Raw genomic sequence first — 18584 nt, forward strand, 5'->3', positions numbered from 1 at the left:
AAAAGGGGTGGCTGAAGGTTGGCTTTGGGGGGCCGCACTTTGGGAAGCCCTGAATGGAGGGATTTAATTGAAACTGAAATACCCCAAACTGGCAGCCAAACGTCTGGATATCAATTGCAGTTGTGCTTCTAATACAAGACACGCTTCTCGCCATGGAAAGCGCTTTGAATTGACATTAACCAACACCTGGCTGTCTTGTGTGTGAGAAGACCGTGTGTTTTGAAGTGGAGTCATTACCGGCTTCCTGGTTGCGGACGGGAGCCCGGAGGTCCAAACGGCGAAGCGGGCCGGCAGCCGAGGGCGCTCGTTTGTTTACACCCAATAATTTAACATCACTACAATGGAGTATACAGGTAATGTGTTTTTATTGTGAATCTCAGCTGTTGTAACGCCATCTCTCTCTCTCTCTCCACATATATACATTATTTACTAGCCAGTCTGTGTTTGAGTCGGTGGTACAGATTGCAGGGATGTCTTGCACTGCATCATTAGGCCTAGACGTTTGTCAAACTAAAGGAGTTCGCCCTCGTTTTTGTCGTAGCCATTTGTTTCTGTACCTGGGTATGTATAACTGACCTGGACAGCAGTGTGTGACTGTGTGTGTAGGTTTGTAAAGCAGTATGAAATAAGCAGGTGCCACACAGAGCAGGCCTGGCACACAGGCGGGCAGGCCTGAATGGACCGGTGTCGGGTGGCAGGAAGGGATGTCTTACAGCACTGAATAAATAAATGTGTGTTGATATTCTGCTGTCTACCCACCTGCATCCAGGATGAGAGAAACCTCTGTGTTATTTATAGCTTTGGCAGGTTACTGAAAACAGACGTAATTAATAATAATAATAATTAAAAGGTGATTAAACAAGGCAACCCAAAGCCAATGTGTTCACCCTCTCCAGTGGTTGTCAGAAAGAGGCAGAAATCAAGGAAGCAGATGAATATGATATGGGGAACCACCCTTCATTGGGACTCAAGTCATCAGGTTACAAGTGGGGGACAAATCACTTTTCTCGCTTTGTGCGGATGCTGTTCAGTGTGACTTCCTGCTCTATTGCCCCTAATGTTTCTTTTCTTTACAAGTATGAAAAGATGTGGGTCACCGGCAGTTTCATAACTAGGTCTTTTAAATGACTGTGTGGGAGTGAAAATGCCACCTGAAGGTTCACAGTTGATCTATATCTTGCGTTTACTGTTGTAGAGAAGCATGACTTTCTTCTGTTCATAAACAGGCTTCTTAAAATAAAGTGTGTTCTACTTTATATTTTTAAACATTCATCGTGAAGCACAGTTATGTAATTTGCAAACATATTCAAGAAGAAAACTGAAAGTTTAATTTTGTGCTCGGTTCATACTCCTCCCTAAAGAATGTTTTTGGCTTTGTATCCACCTGTAATTTATTTATTATTGCAGTTAGTTAGTTCTTACTTTTTTACTCTTTTTGTCCTGTGCCTTTTATCAGCTTGCGACGCCTCAAGGAAAAAGAAAATTGCAACACACAGAATCAGAAATGAACTGAAGTTGCACAATTTGAAATCCAGGCCAGACTGTTTGTGGTGTTAGACGTCTGTTTCTGGGTAGGAGAGGCGGTTTTTCCTGGGTGCTGGGTGTGTGTTGGCAAGTTCTTTCAGTCCTGCTCTGGGGGAATGTGTGTATAGTGATACTGACACATTAAACCCTGTTTATTGTCACTGTCAGCTAGCAAAGTAAAAGTGTAAATCAGCCTATTGTAAAACACTTGCCTTGTCCTTGTCTGAATGCAGTTTCCTGTCCATAATGTGCCAGTGACCTCTAGTGGCAGACAGACGTGTCTTGAAGTATTTAATGTACAAAGAAAGTCCTTCCTTTCAAGCAGGGGTGTCGGACTCCAGTCCTGGGGGGCCGCAGTGTCTGCTGGTTTTTGTTCCTCCAAAGGAGCTCTCAATTATTCAGTTAATTATTTTCTCAGGCAGGGTTATCTAAGACTTGAACATTTTAGTTTTACAGCTGATCATTTTAAACAGGTTGCTGACTCAAAATATTCAGAGTTTGGATAGAAGTGTTCAGTTAATCCAGTTAATCATTCAATTAGACCAGTTAAGGAGCCAAGAGCTCCTGGAACAGAAACCAGAAACCCCCCGTCCCTCCAGGACTGGAGTCTGACACCACTGCTTAAAAGAGTTTCTAATGCAAAGTGTGTGTGCTGGTTTGCGTTCCAACATAGTCTTCAATGACTTAATTGGTCTAATTGTTTAATTAGCTGGATACATTTAATCACCTATCTAGGCCCCAGGATATTTTAAAAGCACCTGTCCCCTTGAATCAAATGCACTTTTAGACTGACTGTAAAATATCTTGTCAAATTGAATAATAAGACAAATTAAGTAATTGAAGACTCCGTTGGAATGAGAACCAACACAATCATGGCCCACCGGGGATTCAGTTTGAGACCCCCATCTTATATACTGATCAGCAACAAAACAAATAGTCAACCAATTAAAAGTGCTTTAAAAAATCCACTTGTCAATGACTTTGAATGACATTGGCCTTGGCTCTCGCATAACCTTTATTTTCCATCTTCAAAGTCTATCAATGCTTTTAATATGTTAGGATGATATAATGCACCTTACTTTGAACCTCATTCTTTTAAAAGTCTCTCGAGGGCTTTCCAAGCCGGACCCCCCAGTGGTGGGCAGAGTGAATCACCACTGTATCGAGCTGGACTGGGACAAGGCCGGGACGCTGACCAGGGGTGGCCCCCCGGACACGTGGCTGCTTTTCTCTCTGCAGGAGGAAGACCCCAAGAGTCACACATTCGCAACCGTTTACATGTGAGTGTCTGTCATCTTAAAAATACAGAAAGAGAATAACTCAAGGCCTTGGTGCTAGCACTGCTTGGAAACTAACCAAGAGCAGTCATTTCACAGCTTTTATATCTTAATAGAGAATCGTGTTTCATATTAATCCACTGCTGCAATGAATTAAATATGTGCACAGTGATATAAATGATCAATTGTCAGTTGCTGAGAAGCCGTAATACTGCCATTGTATTTAGGCTCCTAATTCTGAGCAATTACTGTTGCATTTATGGCGTTTGATATCTCCCTCGCGTCTTATTCCCAGACATCTGAACTCGTGTTAAATCGCACAGTAACTTTTTCACATTAATAGCATGGAAATGGCCTCTCGATCAAATCTGTGTTCATCCACGTTTGTCGCCCTGTCTTTTTGAGATGTTTTATGTTATTCTGTCTTGAAGCCCTTCATGCTCAATCAGTTCACTGGATTTTCTCTGTAACCCTTTGTGAAAATTGTGAGCCACCCTTTAAGTGACGGGAGACATGTTCATAGCATATTATATTCTTAAAAAGGACATTGACACTACATATTACATGCCTCTCTCTGTGCAGTCGTTTCGAACAGCTGGCTAAATATTTGTGGCTCTTTTTGTTTTCAGTGGCTACAGTACAAAATACACCGTCGAGGGTCTCGAGCCCAGCACCTCTTACAAGTTCAGACTTAAAATCGTCAGTAATGCTGGCAACTACATCTACAGTCCTGTGTTGTCTGTTACTACTACGAGTAAGTACAGTCACTCTCTTAAAAACATAAGACAGTGTCCAATCGAGAGGAGGCCATTCGCCCCATCGCCCTCGTTTGGTGTCCATTAATAACTAAGTGATCAAGGATCCTATCCAGTCTGTTTTTGAATGTTCCCACATTGTCTCTTCAGCCACATCGCTGGGGAGTTTGTTCAGATTGTGACGCCTCTCTGTGTGAAGAAGTGTCTCCTGTTTTCTGTCTTGAATGCCTTGAAGCCCAATTTCCATTTGTGTCCCCGGGTGCGTGTGTCCCTGCTGATCTGGAAAAGCTCCTCTGGTTTGATGTGGTCGATGCCCTTCATGATTTTGAAGACTTGAATCTTTTATTAACACAAGCAATGTACTTTCTCTTTTAAAACTAAGGGAAACACACTCATCTTTGATTAGACTCTTTCCTAGGGGAATTATTAAGGGACTAGAGGACAATCGCTTACTATCAGCGTGTAACGTTATTAGCAGGGGGCTTTAGTTTGGATATTATGTTTGTGTACCCCGGTGTTCGGACAGCTGGCACAGGTGTGTGTAGAGATTGCCCCGAGCTCACGTCTGATTGGTTCCCTCTAGGAGAGCCAATGAGCTGCAGGCATCTGCACATGGCGGTGAGCATGGGTGACGAAGAGCAGGTGATGAAGGTGTTGCAGTCAAAGTGAGGACAGCCTTCCACAAAACATGTCTGTCTGTCTGTTGTTGCAATTCTCACCTTTTTCAAAATCTCATATAAAAACTAAATGAATCTTTATTATGTACAGTAGACCAGAATATCTGTTGACTAGTATATCAAATTAAATATCAATGTAATCAATCGGCCTTATTCCAAGCTCACTGAATAAACATGTTTCTTGAACCTGAAAGAAAGAAAATAAAATGTCCGTCACATCCAGTATTTATTCAGTACAAATGACAGAGCCGGCCTCTCATCTCTGCCCTGATTAAGACATTTCTGATAAGATTATTGAGATATATACATGCCTGCTCTGTGTTTAGTGCTCTGTTGTATTGACTGCCTGTGGTTTATATGAACTGTATTTGTTTTTTCAGGGTGGTGAAAGTGGACGTTCCTGATAAGCTGGGGTTCACTCCTCTCATGGTGGCGTCTCAGAAAGGCTACCTCAGGTGCTGGGCTATCTCTGGACTTGATTGCATGCATTCTCTTATTAATTCACAAAGTCATTCGATAAACAGCGCTACGATTCTTTGTGCGACAAGACGAAATTGAAGATTTGTGGTGTGGCAGTTGGACTGAGATAGACGTGTGCAGATAATGTGGAGTAATTGTGTGTTAGAATGCACTGTGTGGTTGTACTTCTTCGTTTTTGTTGATGGTAAGACCACAGTGTGATGCCACCAGTAGGGGGAACTGTGAGACCACACAGCGATGGGTCTCAGCCCTGGCCCTGCAGCTCCTCGCTCTTTTGTTTTTGTTTCAGCTCTAAATGACGAGACTGAACACTGAAGTGGACTAAATTAGATTAATTTGATGTGTTTAATTATCGTCAGATGTCAAACCGTTACAGTTGTCTAGTGAGTGATTTAACTAAGTGAGAGCTCAGCTGAGACAATAAGACACAAGAGCTCCAGGACTAGGGGTTGAGAACCTCAGCCATAACTTCTGCTCTTCTCTCTACTCTAGTCCTTTTTCTGGAGAAGAGAAGAGTGGATGTGTTTGGGGTGGGGGGGAGGTTTTTCTTTAAACTATTTAATCTGCGTTAAATGAGCTTTTTTCAGATTGAACCACTGCTCTGTCGTAGATATCTGTTCTTACAACTACAAGTGGCTATTTATAGGAAAGCTGACACATTTTTTGTTGTCTGTCTGTTTCATAGGTTGGTTCAGGTTTTGGTGGAACACGGAGCAGAAGTCAACCTGACAAGCGGAAGTGGGAAGGACAGGTGTGTCCGTTTTCCTCCGACAAACGACACGTAAACCCAGTAAAACCCATTTGGATGTCAAGTTCGCGAGGGGGTGGAAGTGACGTGGCCCCGCCGTGTTGTTCTGTGCTTGCAGTCTGATGTTGGCGTGCTTCGCCGGACACCTGGATGTGATTGAGTGTCTGAGGAAACACGGGGCGACTTGGAAAGCCCGTGACTTGGGGGGCTGCACGGCGCTGCACACGGCAGTGGACGGGGGGCACCTGGCTGTCATCAGATATATGATCAACAGCGGCTGTGAGGTATAGCGTCCGTCGGTCCCATCGGCCCCATCGGTCCCATCAGACCCAACCGTCCCATTCACACTCTCGTCCCCAGGTGGATGTCAAGGGCGCCATCTCCAAGTGGACTCCGCTGATGAGAGTGTCGGCGCTCACTGGGGACGCGTCCATCGCGGCTCTGCTCGTCAAAGCCGGAGCTGACGTCAATACCAGGGACAGGGACGGGAAGACCCCGCTCATGGTACAAACGTGGATTTCTTTGCGTTGGTTGGGTGTCACTGTGATCCGAACTTGCTTTGCGTACAGGTGATTTAGTCATGTACCCCTGAAGGCGACACAATTTGAATTGTATTCCGCTTGCTCCTTGTATGTACCTTATTTTTTATTTTTAAGAAAGGTGTTAAATAAGACGGACCTTGATGTTTCCTGTGAGCCGCACCGCGTGATTAGAAACCTGCTCGGTCTTGTCTGCTGGGCCTGAAAGCAGAGTCTAAGAAGCCGATATTATTAATTTATATATCCGTTATTATTTGTTTTGTCCAGGTTGCAGCCCTCAATGACCACGAGGCCTTGGTGCGGTTACTGCTGGAGAAGGGCGCCGATCCCCTCGTGAAGAATCAGGTAACGGACGCAGGGGCAGAAGTAGAGCTTTATTTAAACCATCGAAACCTCATGTTTTATTACAGAAACGCCGTCGTTCTTTGTTGACGCACAGCTGAATCGATTCACAGAAATGCAGACGAACCTTCCTGTTCCTCCTTTCGTTCACAGGAGGTGGAATTTGATTAAAACCGTGACTCTTGACAAATAAACTACAGACACACACCTGACAGCCGTTATATTTGTGAATAGAAAGGCCAGAAACTAAAGCTACCAGGGGGTACAGGTCGGCAGTTTTAGCAGGTGGTCCAAACAATCCACATCTTTTCTTTCTTTCTTTTTTTTTTTTTTTAGTATGGAACTGGTGTGACAGAAATGGCAAAAGCTTTCGACAGGCTGGTGAGTCCTTGCCCTATAATCCGGGTACACTTAGTATTCGTAAAGAGATGTTTGTAGTGTACGTGATGTCATTGTAAAAACTGTCTCCTTTTAATTTCTAGAATGTCGTCAAGTTGTTGGAAGCGAAGATGTGAGAACTGAGCCACGTGAAGACATTACTCACGTGCAGATACAGCTGCTGAGGTGGGCCGAGAGAGCTGCCGGACAATACTGCATTCTTGTTTTCGTTTTTCATAATTAATATCCACATTTTAGAGCGCAGATTTTGCACAGTGCATCCGCTTGTGTCTTTTAACACACCCAGGTGCAGCTGCACGGTGGTGAATGTTTGGGAAGTGAGATCAGAGTGAATCACAGCCTCCTCGGTCGGGAGCGGTTTGGGGCAAAATATATACATATATGACGTGTTTGTATTTATTTTGCTGCAAATACATTTTATTTACAGCGTTGCACGGTGTGGGGGAGCGCATGGGGACAGCATGTGGGTTTGGTTGTTATTTTAGTATCTTTTCACACATGCACAATTGTAGTTCAGCAATACTCCCTTCTGGCTTTTTTATAGCGACTTTACCAGACCTCACCTTCCACACGAAAACAGTAGGAATCTGTCCTGTTCCGTTATTCCTCTCTCATCCTCCATATGACTTAACTGAATTAATTTAGTATATGATGTGATTTTAATCAACGCACACTAACGCCAATTGTGTGTGCTGCAGCATTTGTAGATTTGTGTTCCCATGCAGCGTGTGTTGAAGTCCTTGTATTCGCTCACAGTCGGTTGTGTAGAGGCACCTCCTGGTGTTTGAACCTGTTCTTGCAGCAGCTGCCAATTCCTTTGCCAAACACTGCTTTAATTTAGCAAAGCAGGAAGTTCAAGCTGTGACAATACGTCCTCTACAGTCAATATTTAGGAAACGTTTAAATGGTCAGTTTGTCTTTGAGTCTTAATTGCTGGAATACAACTTGCTTTTATAATTGATGGTTCTTAATAAAATATCCAACTAAAGAAATTGCTCCCATTTCATTATTTCCGCCCTACATTCAATATTTCACAAAATAAACAACTCTGAACGTTTCTTACATATTTATTGAATGCTTGTTGTACAAAGACACTGGTTCTTTAAAAATGCTCAGTAACGTGTTCACCAGTAACACTTCTATATAGCAAAAACAAAACAACCCAAAAAAACATGTCTTACAGTACAGGAAAAATGCTGATCATACTTACAAAAGCGGTAATATGGCTTCATAAAATTGGCAAAGTACACAAAATATTAGAGTTTGATACATGATTTTGTGTTACAGGGAAAAAAGCAGTGGTTATCTTTTCAATTCTTATGAAATACATTTGTTTTACAATAAAAGTCCAGAAATAAAACAAAAATAAAAAACATGTACTGTAACTGAACAGAGAAAGCGTATGGCTTGAGCGCGCTGGGGATTGGCTAACCTTCAGTTGAGCACGGCCAATAAAAACCTGTCTAGTTCTGCCACCTTGCACTAGGCTGCACTGTGATTGGCCGATGCAGACAACCAATGGCACGTCTTCAGACTGGAGCTGACATCATCTCCGCTTGACGTGACGGGTATATCAATCCCCCCCTTTTTTTTTTTTTTCCTCTTCCTGTATGCTGTGCGGTAGCAGTGTTCAAGTAGCTCAAAAGCAGTTGTCTCTGGACTTTTGTCTTCAAGGGGTTTGTGAAACAGGTGGAAGGCCTTAGTAAACGCCACCTTAGTAAACTAAAAAGAAAGCATACTATTTAAACTTGCCTGAAAGTTGTGGTGCATGGATTGCTACCCTGGGAAGAGGGTTCACTGATGAGTGTTAATTTGACCAGTGAAGCTTCTCTTATTCGCTTTCCTGCTTTTCTCTCTCTCTCTCTCTCTTGATTATTATTCATACAAACCACAGGTCTGCCTTGTGTCCTCGTCACTGGAGTTTGCAAGTGTTTTGCGGTGATAATTGCTCCTCGTGTGTTCCTTGTTATCTTGTCAGGGTTTTCACCAGTGCTTGTTAAAGTGACACCAGGTGCTTTTTCTTTATATTGCAGTTTGGCTCTGGCCTGGTGTGAGCTTTTCAGGGAGCAGTTTGTACAGAGAGAGGCATCAAAGAGGGTTAGTTTTCACATCTGCTGTCCATGTTTCGTGTATCAGTGTGTAGTTATTGGATCCCCTTTATTATTATTGTTTAATTTGAAATGGAGTTGCTTAAAAGACATCATCAAAAGGAAGTGACTCTTCTGTACTGGCTTTGCTCTCTGTCTTGCTGAGATCCCCTGGAGAAGGTCCAGTGGAAGGAGAAAGAGGAGACTGATCTTCAAAGCAGAGGTCTCTATTCCAGGTGAAGACACAGGTAGGATAAAGATTTGTTTTACGTGGTTTTAGAGAAATGGCACAGCTATGGAAAAGAGGAGATGCACATTTATCTCTTGTATTCATTCTTTATTAATGATTATTGATTTATCTGTGCATTGAAAGTTTACCGCACTGGTTTGTTGATTTCTTGTCGTTTGGATGCTCTGATGATTGTGTCATTTAGAGATGCTAGCAAAATGCTTAGCATTTTCAGTGTTGGCTGTCGGATGTGTCTGTTGCCTGTGTTTTAAGGTTGATTTGACATGAGAGGAATGTCTGGTTCGTCTTCAAGCTGAAGTGGTTTGGCGAGGAGGGGGAATAACTGACGGAAGTCTGATGCACAGCTACGGTTTAAAATCTTGAAACCACACTTTTTACCTGAACTGGTCAGTAACAGCTTATGCACGATCTTTAGATCACCCGTCTGGACAATGTTAGGAACAGATTCCGTCGCCAAGGGGCTGAGACAGTGGTTTGTGGCCACACATGATGTAACCAGAGTCCACTGATCAATATTAATGCATTTTACCTTATTATTATTATTTTTTTTGTAAAATGAGCATTTTCTGCAGCCCTTGTAATAACAGTGCTGTGATGCTCACATCATATGTTTACAATCAAGTTGCTGGACTGTGTCTCTGGTTGTCCTGCACTCTTGGCATCACTCCCCCCACCCCCGCCACCCTTAGGCTCACACGAGGGCTGAGTCAGTGTTGAGGAATATTATCGGGATGTGACTGCCCCAAAACAGCTGATTAAACCACCAGGAACATGGTTTTTAGATTTAACTGGATTTATTTTTGTGAAAACTGTATTTTGCAAGAGAGACTGTGGATTTCTGGGGAGCGTTGATGTGTTCTTTCTGGGGAGAATCTGCTGGGAAACTGGGGAAAGTGGATCCCTAAGTCCTCTGACGAAGGGGTGGCTCTGGTGGGGCTGACGAGGGATGTGATGAAGCCATTGGACGCTGAGCGCATGTCAAACAAACCGTCGCTGTCAGGCCCCCAGAACTGTCTCTATTGCACACGTCCAGTTCGATGAAAGCAGAAGCGATCACAGCTCGGATTTAAAATATTCGTTCATTTTGCCGATTTCCAGTACCTGTAGTTTTTTTTGTTTTTTTTATGGTAATATGATTTGCAATTATTTATCTGAAGATTTGACCAAGATGTCTGATATGAATCGGTTGATTCCAGCTGTTTGATAAAGTGCTGTAACTGCTGTCGTCTCAGACCTGGTTGGGGAAACGGGTAACAACACAGCAGTAGTTCAAGTGACGGAGAGACCGCTGTGCATTGTGGGTCGCTTGGATAGTCACCATTGCACACGGCGCTGTGTTGCTCCGACAGTCACCGATCGAAGGTCGTGCAGGAGACGGAACCGGATTATTCGCACCAAATCATTCATTGGATATGATCAGACCTGTCCCTTTTAGTACTCTGGTAGACCTCTGTGTCCATTAGCAAGTATCCCGTCTTCATGATTATAGCCATCTGTCGCACAATGTTGAGTGTAAGATGATACAATGCTTCACATAATTGATAAGTACTTTTTCTTTTTTGCTCATCATAAAAAAGACCAAGGAAAAGAAAATATTCTCCTCAGCTGTGGAGCAAAACAGTACAATGTTTCAAGTTCGCTTAAAAAAAATCACAAATGTTACCATCAAAAGTGTCTACCACAGTGCACCGCGTTGCAATAAATACACAACATAAATAATTTACAAGTACCTGAGCAAGGACTCATAGCACCCGTCTGTCGCGCAGCGCTAAGGCGACGGCTCAGTCAGTCCCTTTAGTCAAAGTCGGGGCGTCTAAAGTTTCTATAGGTCACCCAAAGGCGTCCGCTTGAGCTGTAGTGCAAATTTGTGTCTTGGTCTGCAGATGTCTTTTGCGTCTCATCTTCTGCTACTTCACCTTTGCGACAACGATGGGCTTTGGCATGACTGGGGGCTGCTTGGGAGCCGGTCTGGAAGTAACGGAGATAAGACGACAACAAAAACGAAAGGTGAGCTTTAATCTGGACACCGGAAGGGTATTCTGTTAACACGGTCAAAGAGGAAGCGGGATGTGCAGGGTTGTGGCAAAGCTAAGGTTGAAAGTGTCTCTCAGGGAGTCTAGGAACACACTGACCTGACTGGCTGTGTGAGGCGGGGCACCGCGGGGGGGCAGCGGGTCAGTCGAGAGCCCCTCTCGCGGGGGTCTGCTGGCAGGGGCTTCTGGGGGGGGCTGGGCTTCTCACGTTCCTGTTTGGAGCACATGACAAAAACACAGGTGAGAGGTTACCACAGAGAGAGGAGGTGATGATAACGATCTGAGCTGACTATTCTGTCCAGCGGTTCCTTGAAGGAGCCCAGGTCGGTCAGTGTCTGCTTCGACAACGTGGCTGGGTAACTTCTTCCCAATACAACCCTTTGTGTGAAGAAGTGCTTCCTGCTTTTTCAGTCTTGAACAGGAATTTAATTTCCTGTATTTTTATGTTATATGGGTTGTGATTTAATTATTGTTTTTAGCATTGCAGCTTTATTAAGTAGAATGTATTCTTTATTTACATACACAAGGTGCCTCGGCACATCATTGAGAATTGATAGGTTTTTTTACAATAATGTAACAATTTGTGTTTCTTTTACAAAGAACATTTTGGCAAATCACAATTTATTGTGGTTTTAATGCTTTCTCACGATTATTGACTCAAAAACTGAATATCAGTACTGTGTCGCTCGCGTTGACATCACCAGCGAGGCCCCGACAATCTGTTTCGCTTTAGTGCCGAGTACAGCCAAGCGGCCTTTCAAGGATTGGCAGCTGGGATGTGACAACGGCAATCGACTCGACTCGTTTTTCACTCCGTATGGCGAGATAACATCATCAGGGCTGTGTTTGCCATGGGACAGGCGTTGAGCGAACAGGCCTAGATTACGACCTTTTGGGTGTGCACTCAATAATGTCAGATTTTGATCAGGGATGTCTCCCAGCAGCAATGACTCTTGATGTAGCATGTGCATGCCTTCACGGATCCTCTTTGTTTACTTTACATGACAGCTGGCTAATTCGCCTGTGAACCCAACATTATTTTTTTGTTTTGACAAAGCCCAGGTGCTGCCTCTCCTTGTGCAGTTGAACTCAATCTGAGTTTGTGTTTTTCTTGCGTTTTCATTTTTTAATCACTGGCTTTGGAAAGCATCTATGGAAACCACATCAGAAGGTTGTTGATCCTAGTGTAGTCGTAGCTACAACACCAGCCGTGGCTCAATTTCAAGCTCTGTGTGGCAGCAAAGAAGTTCACAACCCTCTGCGTTACGTCCTTGTTAGTCACGGTGTGAATTTGGTCCGGCACAGACTTCGGCCCCGTGTCGGTGACCCGCCGATCTCAGATCCATCTGGGAGGGGAGCCGACTGAGCAGGCCAAGGCCGATGACTTGAGCAGTATTAAAAAAAAAAAAAAAAGAAAGAAAAAGCCCAAATGCATGACGTTGCGTTCGTAAGTGAGAGACGAACTCTGCAGTGACAATAATTATTCCCAGAACTGGATTCGGTCACCCCACTGTGCTTTAATCTCAACATAGTGCTCCTTACGGAAGGACGTGCTGCTCTTACATTTTACAAAATTGCTCCCGAGCCTTTGAGGAATTGAATCCTCTTTCTTTCTTTCTCTTGGTATTACTTTGTCTTTTCTAAGTGCATTCTCATTTGCAATTCTGGTAATAGTTCTTTACTCTGAAACTCCACAGACGTGTTCTTTTGAAGGCCTAGTTTTTATGCTTATGCTTTTCCATTAGACGCCATCAACATCCATTATGTCTCGGTGAACTTGGGAACCATACCGGGCACACTTTAAATGTTTCTCCCTTTCAGACAAAATGATAAATAAAAGAACAAGGGCAGTTGAGAGGCAGGGGCATGTCAGCGTTGCCCTTCCTAGCAGCCATATGCGCATGTGTGTGTTGGTATAGAGGCTCGTACCTGGTCCGGTCTGAAGCCGGGCTGGGGCAGCAGACTCCGCAGTGGTGTTGCCTGGTGCAGGGAGGGCAGCACTCTCTGAGGGAGCAGGGCCGGGCTCTGGGGTTCGCTCACGCTTGTGCCCAGGGCCAGGGGGATGGGGTGGCTGATGTGGACAGGCTGGTACTGGGGCAGCTTCCGCAGGCTGTGAGTGTGGGGAGGCAGCAGGCACTCGGAGGCCAGGTGGGACGGCTGTGGGGAGAAAGGAGAGCGCTGGAGGGAGGGGTCGCAGTGCCATCTCTCCTGCTTGGCATATCTATTACCACACAGAGATCCACTAGGAAGGGCAGAGCTTTCCCTGACACGGTGCTTCCTCAGTTTCTTTTAGATAAATGTAAATATAAAGGCAATGGCTGGTTAAATCACTCCTGATAAAATGCCTCTTCTAGCAGACGAGCTCACCTGTGACAGTACTCTCTCAAACACCCCTACACCCACACAGCACACACACCCACACACAGCACCAGTGCCACTGAAGGACTGTGACTGTTATCTAACAAAGACGATCTGTCCTCGTCTGATCTGTGCCCTCCTATGGAAATGAATGCAAATAGACCTTGAACAAACTGTCTTCCAGTGTTTGAATTAATTTGTGTTTTTTCTCTTCACCTAAATATCTTTAATCGTATGCAAAACCACGAGGTGAAATGTATAATCATATTCAGGGCTTTGGTTTCTGTTTAAAATACAACCTTTCTGGATTACAGTTGGGGCGTTTTTAGCTAACGGGGGAGTTAAAATTCCTCATGGGAGAGAGAGGGGAATACATCACTGTTACACAGGTCTGTGAAAGCGTGGGTGTTTAAAAATGTATATGGCGTGTGTGTGATATACATGTATAGTGTGTTCATGAATTCCCTTGTATAAACGTGCCTAGATGCATTCACTGTAACTATACTGTGATAAGATCAAGAGGAGATTGTGAAAAGGCAGTGAAACATCTGTAAAGGATCAGCCTGTAATGCCTCTTTTTCCGTTTGCCTTCAAATTGGACAGACATTACGTTTCTTTCTCCAGCTGGCCTCCTTTCTCTTTGAATTACTGTATGTGGGCCAACTCTGTCCTGAAGAAGCAGCGCCGGGGGGGCTCACCTTGTATATGCTGGAGTTGTGCGGCTTGGCTGGGGGCAGCCGGGGGGGAGAACCCCTTTGAGATGAGCTGAGCATCTGGTTTGGGCTGGACGGCCGGGTCGGGCCCACAGACCTGAGAAAAAAGGCACAAGGACACGTGTATATATTAAAAAGTACAGTCAGCCAAGTGGTTCCAGATTCACTTATGCTCTGTTAAGACAGGAGCATTAATATTAAAAGGCCCATCAGCGAGATTAAACCTGGGGGAGACAAGACCACCGACACACTGAGGACGGACGGAGAGAAGAGCTTCCTATGCAGAAAAGAAGCAAGTCGGAGAGTGACGGGGGAACGCAGACGGGCGCCCTACCTCAGTTTCTCTATCGTGGTCTTCTTGTTCGCAAACAGCAGCTGGATCAGAGTCTTCTTCTTGAAGCAGATGACCAGGCCGGCCAAGAGCAGGCTGAGCACGGTCACCAGTATCCCCACGGTGAGGCGGCTGCTGTCTGTGGGAGGGAGAGAGCGAGAGAGGAGTGTCAGCGGGGGGCGACTGGCCTCGGTCTCCTCCCGGGTAGTGTTTCGGTTTCTGTCAACTCGTAGTAGCTGCAGCTCTGCGGATCCCATCATGGGAGAGAGCGGCGACAAGGATAAAAGGACTTGCAAAGCGGCTCTGTTATTAACCTGACGTGAATGCCAGATGTAACCTCAAAAATATGTATAGGTTCAACTGTACTGAAGGGTCTTCTGTTCAGTGTTCAGATCAAGGCCACTATAATATTTCCGACAAAGGCAGACCAAGACACACGCCAATCAATAAAAACGAAGGCCCCACGATCATGAAATCCCTACTATAGCTGTATTCGGGGGCGTTTGCTCAAGTTCCAGTTTGGTGCGACGCCAAAGACTGCAGCTTTGTTGATCTCCCAGGAAAACCACCCCGGCCCCCGACGGAGCCGAACACAGCTGTGCGTCTCACCTGCTTGCCGGATCGGCCCGCTGTCCACGCTGCCCCCAAAGCCCGTCTTGTCGCAGAGCGGGGGGGCCCAGTGCGCCTCGCAGTGGCAGTTCTTATTGTTGTTGCAGACCTTTCCATCACAGGGGAGAAACCAAATGTGTCATTAGACTTTTATTTATTTTTCTATCATTCTTGTTTTCGTGGGCTCTCATCCCACTTTCTTTCCCCCTTTTTTCCCCTGCCACAAATTGAACACGATTAATCACAACAGGATTAAACAGGGTTCCCCCGAGTGGTAATCAATCCCAGCTGTGGATTCTGCTGGCAGGGAGCGGCCGAACTGAATCGGGCCGGGAGTTTCCTCCTCCACGGAGCGACAACAGTGAACTTTACATCATATTTTTAAAAAGGGAGTGAAAGCAGAGACACGGACCAAAAGTGTGCATTTTTAACATTGCAAAGACACACTTGGGCAGAATTTGTATTGGTTCACCAATCAATCAAGGGATGCTACAGTCTGGGGCTGAATCTTGTACAGAGTCCATGTGGCTCACAAGCTGTTGTTTATTTCTTAAATCTTCAGTCACCTTGCACACCAACAAAACAAAACAAAACAACAAAGTAAAACCTCATGTATCCCACGGTGAGTTTCCAAAATCACTCTGTTAATGTGGATTCTGGCAAAACATCTCTTTTGGGATTAAGTTCTAAAACCTTTTTAAGCCAAAAGATGATGAATTGTTCATTTAAAGCAGGGAGTCAACGAGACCGTTACATCTGATTGGATTTAACCTTTTCCAGGCACCAAAAATCAGATTGTCAGGGACTGTAATCCGAGTCCATATTTCAAGCATCGTGGATTAATTGGCACCCGTTAAAACTTCGTCCCCGGAGAATCGGGCACCACGGTGTGAGATGGCCCTGGAAGCGGCTCAGTCGGGGGCCACACTGCGTAGGCCGGGGCAGGTCGGGGTAAACGGCGGCGGGAGAGGACTCACCCCACGACCGTTGCATTTCCCCGCGCAGTCCTGGACGCCGAACACGCTGACGTTCTGACACTGGCGATTCAAGCACATCTAGGACAGAAAAGGAAAAACACGCCATCACTCAAGTGCTCCGAGAGAGACGCAGCAACTCTGCAATTTTGTCTCGCAGCCCCCGTGAATTTTACATTCTAGGGCTGAGGAAATCCAGAGATGCTAAAATTGGTCTCCTCGTCCTTTCTGAAAGGTCCTGCATTTTTGTTGGGAATTTGGGAAATTGTGCCTCTGAAACACTTCTATTTTATTTCGGACACGTATGCTTTACAGAACCACATCGCCTTAGTCATGTGGTGATGTCATCGGCCTGCTATTATTTTCCACTGTGGCTTCAAGACGAGGAATAACCGTCCAAAAAAGCCACAGAAAGCTTCTGTAAGAAGATAAAGCCGCCAATTTCAGGAGTTTTATAATTTCCAGAAGCTAAAAAAAGGATTCATCCGCTAATAATTCAATGTACCAATTTAGCAACCCTTTTTCAGAGGCAATCTTTATTATTTTTTTAATCTCCGAAGTATAACCACGTCCGGGAGTCGCTAATATAACTTGTATAACTTGTATTAGTGACTCGGACCTTGTGTTCTGAGAGACCGAAATAGTTTAAAAAGCCTAGTCGTGTAAACCCCTGGGCCCTCGCTAGTCAGTTTTGGTTAACGCTCGTGTCAAACGGAGCATGATGATGCCCTAGAGCCCGAACCGCGAGGGCAGACCGGGACTCACCAGGCTCTGCCCACACTTGGTGCCGGTCAGGACCAGCCCCGGGTCGGGCATGTCGTCGCCCAGGTAGACGTGGGTCCCGCGGCACAGGACTCTCCCCCCCTCGGGCAGAGGGATGTTTGTTTCTATGGAAACAGCATTGGTACCGATTACAGGTCGGTTGGCTCCTCCTTGACACTGAATTTTTCCACATTTAGCATCTCTGCAAAAGACACAGCGACACACAGTGAAAGAGTGGAACAGCCCCCCTGATCTGAGCAACGTCACTTAATGGAGAATAAGCATGTTCTCAAATAACAATTATAATGGCACAGAAAGTCAAATCTGCTTCACAAAAATGCTAAACAATCCTAAAACGAACAAATTGAGATGTTGTTTGAGGGGGATTTACTCTGAATATGGCTCAAAATAAATACAAAAATTTACTAGATTTACTCTTACTTAATTTCACATTTGCCGAAGGATCCTTTCGAGTCCTTCCCACAGTTGCCGTAGGGGTCCCCCGCAGAGTTGACCCTCTCGAAGCAGATCCCCGGGGCCGGCTTGGCTCCTGTGGGACGGAGAAAAGCAGCTGACCTTTCGCTCTTGAGCGCCTTGCGATTGACGCAGACGTGACTGCAGCGGCGCGGGTGACTCACCGGGGCCCCACAGCGTGACGCACTGCTGCTCGTGGGTCTGGCAGATGCCGTTGTAGCAGTAGCCGTCCAGCTGGTGGCAGGCGTGCCCGTCGTGCAGGTACACGTTGGCCGGGCAGTGTGGGCTGGCGCCGGTGCAGAACTCGGGCAGGTCGCAGGCGTTGTTGGAGTCCCGGCACGGCGTACCCGCGGGTTTCAGCTGCATAGATAGACACGGGGGGGTACCTGCTTAATGACGATTACCTGGGCATTGGGTAGAGCAGCTGGGCTACACTGTCCACCTTGTAATCCTAGAAAACCTCAGCGCACATGCTATAGTTTTCTTTAAGTAACCGGCACTCTCTTTTGTACATTTGTGTCATAATAAAAATGTTTACTACTTCTATAGTCGCAGGAGAATATGCGTGTGTTGGCAAACCCTAGATTGTAGCTCCCAGGGAAAGGAAGTCGCTGTTTCCCAGGCACTGAGCCACAAACCCCGTCCGTACCTGGCAGCCCTCGCAGCACTGTCCGTGGGCGCAGACCGCGTCGCCCTTCAGGGTGCAGGTCGTGGCGTTGCAGCAGGGGTTCATGCACTCCTGCGGGAGACAAATTGTGGCACATCATCAGTCAGGTCTTTCTCCTGAGAAACGTCCCACCGGACACTGTTACTATTGCGGCTCCATAACCCTCCGTTGTCCAAACAAGCGTCCCAAATCCCCACTCCAGCTCATGATGGCGTATATCAGAAATACCATATAAATGTACTGAGTCTACAAAGCATGACTGATAGTGTGTGAATAAATGCACTGGGGGCCGGCAAATCCAGGCTTCTGTAAAAGACTTGAGATGTGCAGCCGAGACGAGGTGAACAGGCAAAGAGATGACAATTCAATAAATAAATCCTAACCTTAAAATAAACGTATGCATTTAAAAAGGTGGGGTGAAAAACAACTATGCTGGAGAACGGCAGGATTCTTCAAACTGAAAAAGATTAAACTGCTTTCCTGTGCCAAATGGGATTGAAGAGAATAGCCAACACCTCCTTAGAAACAGGTCTCTCTCTCAGATCGCTTGGGCCGACTCCCAGGCCTCTGCAATTTGGGCTGCGT

At 45.5% G+C, this 18584-nt stretch overlaps 2 protein-coding genes across 2 annotated transcripts in view; one reads left to right on the forward strand and one right to left on the reverse strand.

The window, feature by feature from the left end:
- The first annotated feature begins 136 nt into the window (after positions 1 to 136).
- fank1 (fibronectin type III and ankyrin repeat domains 1) lies at positions 137 to 7737 on the forward strand. The gene is made up of 11 exons (XM_066693128.1): positions 137 to 353; positions 2627 to 2804; positions 3431 to 3555; positions 4140 to 4221; positions 4614 to 4688; positions 5399 to 5464; positions 5580 to 5745; positions 5822 to 5965; positions 6268 to 6345; positions 6679 to 6723; positions 6825 to 7737. Exons 1-11 carry the CDS (start codon positions 341 to 343, stop codon positions 6855 to 6857), a joined length of 1005 nt encoding a protein of 334 aa, XP_066549225.1. The 5' UTR covers positions 137 to 340; the 3' UTR covers positions 6858 to 7737.
- A 55-nt stretch (positions 7738 to 7792) lies between these two features.
- adam12a (ADAM metallopeptidase domain 12a) overlaps positions 7793 to 18584 on the reverse strand; it is a 62586-nt gene continuing 51794 nt past the window's right edge. Inside the window, exons 13-23 of the mRNA XM_066693126.1 lie at positions 17982 to 18071; positions 17497 to 17692; positions 17300 to 17408; positions 16862 to 17060; positions 16100 to 16177; positions 15123 to 15231; positions 14517 to 14652; positions 14168 to 14279; positions 13041 to 13268; positions 11211 to 11323; positions 7793 to 11046 (exon numbers count right to left, since the gene is read on the reverse strand). Of these exons, the coding sequence (XP_066549223.1) occupies positions 10986 to 11046; positions 11211 to 11323; positions 13041 to 13268; positions 14168 to 14279; positions 14517 to 14652; positions 15123 to 15231; positions 16100 to 16177; positions 16862 to 17060; positions 17300 to 17408; positions 17497 to 17692; positions 17982 to 18071 (1431 nt within the window). The 3' untranslated portion in view covers positions 7793 to 10985. The remainder of the gene's footprint in view (positions 11047 to 11210; positions 11324 to 13040; positions 13269 to 14167; positions 14280 to 14516; positions 14653 to 15122; positions 15232 to 16099; positions 16178 to 16861; positions 17061 to 17299; positions 17409 to 17496; positions 17693 to 17981; positions 18072 to 18584) is intronic.

Source organism: Amia ocellicauda, chromosome 20 (assembly GCF_036373705.1).
Source record: "Amia ocellicauda isolate fAmiCal2 chromosome 20, fAmiCal2.hap1, whole genome shotgun sequence".
In the NCBI taxonomy this organism is placed as follows: Eukaryota; Metazoa; Chordata; class Actinopteri; order Amiiformes; family Amiidae; genus Amia; species Amia ocellicauda.